At 37.3% G+C, this 8161-nt stretch overlaps 1 protein-coding gene across 1 annotated transcript in view; it reads left to right on the forward strand.

The window, feature by feature from the left end:
- Positions 1–8161, forward strand: part of TEK (TEK receptor tyrosine kinase) — a 44379-nt gene that overhangs the window by 32252 nt on the left and 3966 nt on the right. Inside the window, exons 13-22 of the mRNA XM_086770387.1 lie at positions 342–641; positions 1137–1294; positions 2537–2747; positions 3608–3718; positions 4069–4259; positions 4646–4759; positions 5628–5698; positions 6304–6344; positions 7478–7574; positions 8053–8152. Coding sequence (XP_086626513.1) covers positions 342–641; positions 1137–1294; positions 2537–2747; positions 3608–3718; positions 4069–4259; positions 4646–4759; positions 5628–5698; positions 6304–6344; positions 7478–7574; positions 8053–8152 — 1394 coding nt within the window. The remainder of the gene's footprint in view (positions 1–341; positions 642–1136; positions 1295–2536; positions 2748–3607; positions 3719–4068; positions 4260–4645; positions 4760–5627; positions 5699–6303; positions 6345–7477; positions 7575–8052; positions 8153–8161) is intronic.

Here is an 8161-nt window from a genome sequence, read left to right on the forward strand (position 1 = left end):
GGAAATTAACTCTTTCTGCATTAATTTGAAAGCAATCATGTTGTCCTTGCATACAGCTAAGAGCATTTGTACCTTCATCCACGGACAGGACTACACTGAAAGCCACTCCAACTTCTGCTGGAAGTGTGGAGTACTGCAACATGGGTGACCGCACATCACGTTCATAAAACTATTGCATTCATAGAACTACCACGTTCATAGAACCACCGTAACTCATCATCAAAATTCTGCTTCTGTTTAACACAGCAAAAGCACCAAGGAAAATGTTTAGCTCACTGCAGAAAGGAGAAAGTGCTGGATGTACACTTCAACAGTTTGTGTGTATTTGTATTTTTTCTCAGGAATCCCTCCTGCACCTTACAACGTCAGGTTTTCTAACACCACAGACACATCCTCAGTCATCTCTTGGACAACTGCTGAAGGTCATTCCATCTCCTCCATCATCATCAGCTACAAAATTTACGGCAAGGCTGAGTACAACCACATCGATATTATCATAAAGAACACCAGCATGACCCAATACCATCTGAAAGGCCTTGAGCCAAACACTGTGTACCAGGTTCAAATTAATGCTCAGAACAACATTGGCTTGAGCAACCCAAACACATCATTTGAACTGAAGACTCTTCCAGAAACTAAAGGTTTGTTATTCCAGCATTCTGGACTTGGGCAAACTCGGGCCTGTGGTATAAACTGATTAGCTAAGGCAAAGTCATAATATTGTGGGGTTTTTTTATTTAGTTTTCTTTTCCTCTTTTGATACACAACACAGCATCATGAAAAATTGATTCTTAGTTCACTGCATGGCATTGGTGAAGTCCCAACATACAACATCCGTGTTTATCCACTAGAAAGTGTCCAACAGCTCATAAATTAAAGAAGCTGCACATAACAGGACTATTAGATCCCTGAATGTGACCTCAGCTCTGCTCGGCCTGAATTCAGTGGGACTTGCAGGTGCTCAGACATCTGAAAATCAGAATATCCAATGTCTGTGACATTTTTGGAAAACAAGGGGATGTGTCTCTATGTCTTTACACAGTTTACAACACATGAGCATTTAGCTATACATTTTTCAAGGCTTTTTCAGAACTAGCTGGAAATAATGATGAATTCTTTATGTGCTTCCTCAACAGCTTCATATGAATCAAAAGGAGGCAGAATGCTGCTTATTGCTATCCTTGGCTCTGCAGGGATGACTTGTGTAACAATCCTCCTGGCCTTTCTCATCATGCTGCAGTTAAAGCGAGCCAACTTCCAGCGTCGAATGGCTCAGGCTTTCCAAAATGTGGTGGTAGGTTTCCAGCTTTCCTGTGTCAGTGTGGTTATTAATTTTGGCCCCATCTTTTCCTGGTTTTTCCAATACCTTCTCTTTGGCCTTCCCAAATACTGATTTATCTTAATATGTATAAACAGTGCTATTCCTGTAAAGCTTCTCTGCTAGTGACCCCAGAGCTAAAGCAATCATCATCATTCTAGGCTATGAGGCAGAACACCTAACTTGACAAAAGATCCTTCTCCCTTTTTGGCCTGGTCACACCTGTGTGTGACAAGTACTGAGCCAGACAGAACAGAGGAGCCTGTTCTCCCTCTATGAAGTTGTGGTTGATTTTGAAAAGGACAGTATTTTTTAATGCTACTTTTGAGCATCAGCACCAGCTCCGTCATGGCTTTTCAACTTGGGGATGGCACACCAGGGGTCAGTTAATGGCAGCATCATATTTCTGGCTGTGAGGAAGTTGCTGAAGGTTGTAACATCGTATAGAAATATCTCTCTCTATATATACACACGTATATATTTGTATCCTTCTGCAGTCTCCTTATCACTCTGCTTTCCCGTGCTGTTCTCTCACTTCAGAGGGGAACCTGTGAGGTAGAACAAAGCTGGGCCAAGGAGCTCCTCCATACGGAGCTGCATAGGTTGATTCATAAACAGAGGGCCAGAGGGCTCATCCAAAAATATAATCAGTTCCCAGGTCACACAGAATACCTCCTGATCCTTGTTCTGAAACTTTTCCCAGAGAAGTATTTCACAGGAATGTGTAGCTGAATTACAGATGTCTCCTCAAATAAGGAGGGAAATCATTTCCTATCTCTTTTGTTTCCTTGCTTCTTCTTTCCTCAGTCTTCCTACTGAGCCGTATCAGCACAGGATACAAGATAAATCTCAAATCTTAAAGCAATCTCAAATCTTAAAGCAAGACTTAAAGCAATTTTGAGATCAGTTTTACGAACGATTTTTGCCCATCTCCATCTTCAAGATGATTATAAAATTGTTTAGAAGGCACAGGTCTACAAAGGTACTTGTGCACAAATTAGGAGCCTTATTAATTTTGTGGATCTGGCCAGAAGGGCAGTAAGCATTTAAAGTAGGTGTAACTGTCTACTGTACTCATTCTCGTGTAAGCAAGAGTTGGATTAGGCTCTATGCATGTGTGTATATGAGTGAGCACACACGTATTTGGGAAGTGTAGTCAGAGCATTGCTCGGTAAAGTAGAAACCACAATTAATATCCTTTGCTTAACTCTGTTACAGAGGGAAGAGCCAGCTGTACAGTTTAACTCAGGTACCCTCACACTGAGCAGGAAAGCCAAAAACAGCCCAGACCCCACTATTTATCCAGTTCTTGAGTGGAATGACATAAAATTTCAAGATGTGATTGGGGAAGGTAACTTTGGGCAAGTCCTGAAAGCACGCATTAAGAAAGATGGCCTACGCATGGATGCTGCGATTAAAAGGATGAAAGGTAGTAAAGAACGGAGACTCTGAGATGGAAGACTTTTCTTGTTTTGTTTCACGTGTTTCTCTGTCATAAGAAATGCTTAGTAGCCCTCTCCTAAAGCTAAAATAAATATTCAATTTGGTTTACATTTCTCTTTAATCGTTAAAATCATTATTATCTATTTTCCAATTCATAGGTCAGTAGAAACTTCATGTGTGAGTTAATTGGCAAGCTGTGAGCCATTAAAAGATGCATTTAACAGGGAGAGGAGCACAGAGCTAGCCTTGGGGCACAGCATTTGCTCATTGTGCTTTACCTTAGCCATTAAGAGACAACTGTATCTATGCATCTATATACACACGTACTATGAGGATCACTCATTTGCTTTGTACTCATTAGGCATGACTGCCACTTTCCAGAGAGAACTGTAATACATAGAATACTGGAAGAATGTACATATTTTCTTGCAATTCACTAGATCATTATCTAGGCAAATTGGGAGACACTCCTAACCATGCTGATCCTGTAAAGAAGAGCCAAGATCTGCATGAAGGCAGAAATAACCAACAGCACATATATGCAAAGATTTTTAGACAGCTAGTTTTCATGTGATCTGCTACATTTCACAATAATAAGGGAAGTGACATGGTACATTAAGATGATTTCTTTCTCTGCAGATGGCTGCTACAGACATTAAGTTCTCTCTTTTTTTTTCCTTGGATTGGAAAGTCCTATTTTTTTTTTCAGTATCTTAGAGTTTTTCTCTCTCTACTGGGGCTGAAGCAGTAGTACCCCAGTTGGCTCAGAGTCATCATAATTAACAACAATATGGTCATAAATTTAGTTCAAAGGAAAACATAAATGCGTGCTTGTTTGATTTTCAGAGTATGCCTCAAAAGATGATCACAGGGACTTTGCTGGAGAACTTGAAGTTCTTTGTAAACTTGGTCATCATCCCAACATCATAAATCTTTTGGGAGCATGTGAGCATCGGGGTAAGACAACTCTTGAATATAGGTACTTTAAATATTAGTTCAATCCCCCCCAGTTCAGTACGGCCCATACAGTCCGTAGAAGCACTACCCCATAAGCAAGTCTTTCTGCAACATTTGTTAAAAAGCCAAATAAAATCAAGTTTAGGTCTTACAAGCTCACATTAATCCTTCAGAAATGATGTTCATCAATAGCTCTAAATTCTCCTCTGCACCTAGGAATTACTGTGTTTGGTATTTCCCCTCAAGTCTGTTTTATGTTTGTTTTTTTTTCACTCAAAGCAGAGAAAGTGCCTAAATACCATTACTGACCATATTTCACTTTGTGATATGCTCACTATCTGATTCATTAGGATATCTTTATCTTGCTATTGAATATGCCCCACATGGAAATTTACTGGACTTCCTTCGGAAAAGCCGAGTGCTAGAGACTGACCCAGCATTTGCTATTGCCAACAGTACTGCATCTACGCTTTCCTCTCAGCAACTTCTGCATTTTGCAGCAGACGTTGCTAGAGGCATGGACTATTTGAGCCAGAAACAGGTCAGTCTTCAACTCTCTACCCACTGAAAGCACAGTAATTCATTTTTCAGGACTATACCTTTTAATGAAATTGAATTAAGGTTTTAATTTTTGCTTCTATAGAACCTACTGGATGTTTTATTTTGTTGTGTTCACTTAGCCCTATCAAATACTACATCACAGGGAATCCATGAAAAGGTATTAAAACTTACAAATAACACAGTAACTAATGCTTTCATCTTCAGATGAAATTTAAAATTTTCTTGATAGTGACATACCAAGCTGTTTGTTTTGGCTTTTGTTCTTATTCTGAATGTCTGCAATTTTCAATATAGCACTGAAATAATACATGCAAAGCTCGTAGATACTGTGGATATTTCATTTTTGGTTTGTTTTTTAAATTTTAGTTTATTCATCGAGATTTGGCAGCAAGAAATATCTTAGTTGGAGAAAATTATGTTGCAAAAATAGCTGACTTCGGCTTATCAAGGGGTCAGGAAGTTTATGTTAAGAAGACCATGGTAAGGATCAAAACAAACTGATACAGTCTGTTTTCCTAATTTTTTGTTTTCTTATTTCTTACTTTGTTTTTCCATATGAACAAAAATATAAACTCATTGTACAGTATTACAGTACTGATTATAGAAATGTTATATATTTACATGTATAAATATTTATGTTGTGTTTATTAATATACATGCATTACTTGTAAATCAATTCAATACCGTTATTATAGTATGATATATAATGTAATTGAAAATTATTTCTATTAATATGGATGACAGTAGAATAACCAGTTATGAGATTTACTAAAACTGTACTATAAAAAAGTACAATATACATTTGACAAATGAAGAGGGTATGTGCATATGGATGGATCTGTACAGCTATAGAAAAAATATTTCTGTACCACAATTTGTCCGTCTGAGGAAAGCTAGTCTAATTTTATTGAATAAGGCCAAAGTTAGTGAGACAAGTAACCACAGGTATGTCAGGATCTGTGAGCTGAAAAATGAGCTGTCCAGAGCTAATGCTCTGGAAGATCTGAAAGAGGATGATGTGTAATAAGGATAATGTAGTCATGAACCAGGAATAACACCAGATGGTCAAGGGAACAGGACTGGTTAGAGGCATCATAAGATATCACTCTGGAATTATTTCCCTTTCCTCTTGTTGCTGATTGGATAAATTTTCTATTAGCTTCTGTGTTAATCATCCCTTTGGGAAGTAAATTCATAACTTAAAGAAATAAGTTTATTTACTTGGTAAATCTTACTTGCACAAAGTCATTTTTAATTAAGGTAACACACAGAACAGTTGTTGGAGTATGAATTGCAATATTGCTATTCCAACTACCAACAAAATAAACTTCCATGAAATCATTTCTAGGGACGGCTTCCAGTGCGATGGATGGCAATTGAATCTTTGAATTACAGTGTTTACACCACAAACAGTGATGTGTAAGTATGTTTTCATATGGTCTTTTTTTTTAATAAAGATACATTTTCAATACAAAGGAAAGTTTGACAGCCAGGATGAGACATGCACTCTTAACTGAAAAAAAAAATCTGAAACTGCATCAGGATGAGTGAGCAATGGAAGCAAAAATAAAATCCATAACAAAAAAAGTTACTTCAATTTCATCATCAGTATCTGAACAAATTCTGTGTTCACAAGCTAACTCAGTTTGGGCCACTACTTTAGCTATGTTTCTCACTTGAAATCAGAAACCTGATGAATCCTTAGGAGACTCAGAGAAACTCAGTATTTTAGTCAGGAAGTTGGAAGTGATATTTGGCAAAGCAATTCTGTAATAGCACAATTTGCTGAGAGCTCACACTCCAGTAAAGGACTCTAGTTGATGGATTCACAGTGAATTAATTTTGCTAAAGATCTCACTACAGTTTTCTGATTCTACAAATCCTATCATTATACAAATATTATTTTTTAAAAAAATTAAAAAACAATTAATCACACTTCTCTGTGTTCTCTGAATATCAGCAAAACTATCTACCACTTAAAAATATGAAATCTTGTTGCACTTCATAATATCCCTCTGTTGCAGATGGTCATACGGTGTCCTATTATGGGAAATTGTTAGTCTAGGTAAGTATCTGCATTTTGTACTGCACAAATAAACCAATCTGAGCCAACTCAGCTCCATTCATTCAGTCTGTTTAAAATTATTGTTTTGCGACTTATTTCAAGCTTTTCGGTTTCATTCTACTAAATTTTATGTAGCTTCAATATGCTTGGAGATGCAATTGTCACATTTTCAGTTCAGGTACCATTCTAAAGGAGAAAAACATAATGATCATGTTTTCATTGCACTATAAAACCTAGGCCATATCTAAAGTACAGCATACCACATGATTTATAGCCTTAATCCAATCAAGTTTTGAGTCTGTTATGTGGCTTTTCCTCAGCCTTCCTGAGTCTTAAATCAAGACTTATATTTTAATGACTTCGGGGTGTGTGTCGGGGGGCAAACATCTGCTCCACCAAGTATTCTCAAAGAAAATTTTTTAACATTAATCTTGAAATAAAACTTAGAGTTCACTTCTGCATACACGTCTGTTCACTATGTATGTGATACAGCCTCAAAGCGTTCAAAATGATTGTGTTACGTGGACCTTTATGATTTGCCTTGGAGCGTGCCCCATGGTCTGCTGGCCAGGACAGGCATACTTACCAAGGTGCACACTGCATACTGGACTGATCATGAACTCTTGCTTTCTAATTTATCCCCAACTTTTCTTACTAAATGGTTTTGCACTAGATATGGATGGGAACTAACACACTGCAGTGTGGAAAATCAAGAGTCTTAGCAACCAAACATCTGCAAAAAGGTGCAAGTCCAGCTTGACACTAACAGCTCCATGAGTTCATACTGGATCTTATTAATACCATGCTAATGAAGGAATGACTTGTCTGTTGCCATCAAAGGTATTGCAAAACCAGTTCAAATACAATCAGAGGCAGGCACTCAGAGAAATTGTAGAGAAATTTAGGTCAGGTCCACAGATGATAAAAGCTTATACTCACTTTTAGTTTTCTCTTCAATACTGTGCATTAAGCAGTACAGAAACACTAACAACAAAAACGTAGCTGCAAAATATTCCCTATCGTTGGACTAATGTACCTTTCATACATTCTTTTTCATTTCTGCTATGAAATTAAACTTTCTTGTATTAAAAAAATTCTTGTGTTCATGGCAACGGTTAAAAACTGTGCTTTAGGTGGAACACCGTACTGTGGAATGACATGTGCAGAACTGTATGAAAAACTGCCTCAAGGGTACAGACTTGAAAAGCCTCTCAACTGTGATGACGAAGTGTAAGTAACTGCCTCAGCAAACAAAACAGAGTAACACAACATCTGCCACAGGAAATACATGATGTCTACAAGAAACTAATAAAAGAATTTTTTTTTTCAGGAAAATATAAAAATGATATTTTTTTAAAAAAAACACTATAACATGGATGCACAAGTGGAAATAATTACTTAAGTCCTTTTGTACCCAGCATGCACTCTTATTTGCCATGAACCATTTCCCAGGCTCTCTGCTCCTGCCAGAGATCCTGTTCTTTACATAATATAGCTGGGCTTTAGCTCAAAGAGAGCTTTTTTGATTATTGTAGAGAAAAAGAAAATTCTTTTCACATAGCAACCAGCTGTAGAAAATTTAACTCCACCTATGTATAAATCCATTTTCCTTTGAAAAATGGAATGTGCACAATCTTACACTAAACACAAATCTGTAGCTTTAACCTATGTATCCAAAATATCAAATGTTGGTGTTTGATTTTTAAAGGTATGATCTAATGAGACAGTGCTGGAGAGAGAAACCATATGAAAGACCATCATTTGCTCAGATACTCGTGTCACTGAACAGGATGTTAGAAGAAAGGAAGGTAAGAATA

Source organism: Chlamydotis macqueenii, chromosome Z (assembly GCF_036417535.1).
Source record: "Chlamydotis macqueenii isolate bChlMac1 chromosome Z, bChlMac1.mat, whole genome shotgun sequence".
NCBI classification, from domain to species: Eukaryota; Metazoa; Chordata; class Aves; order Otidiformes; family Otididae; genus Chlamydotis; species Chlamydotis macqueenii.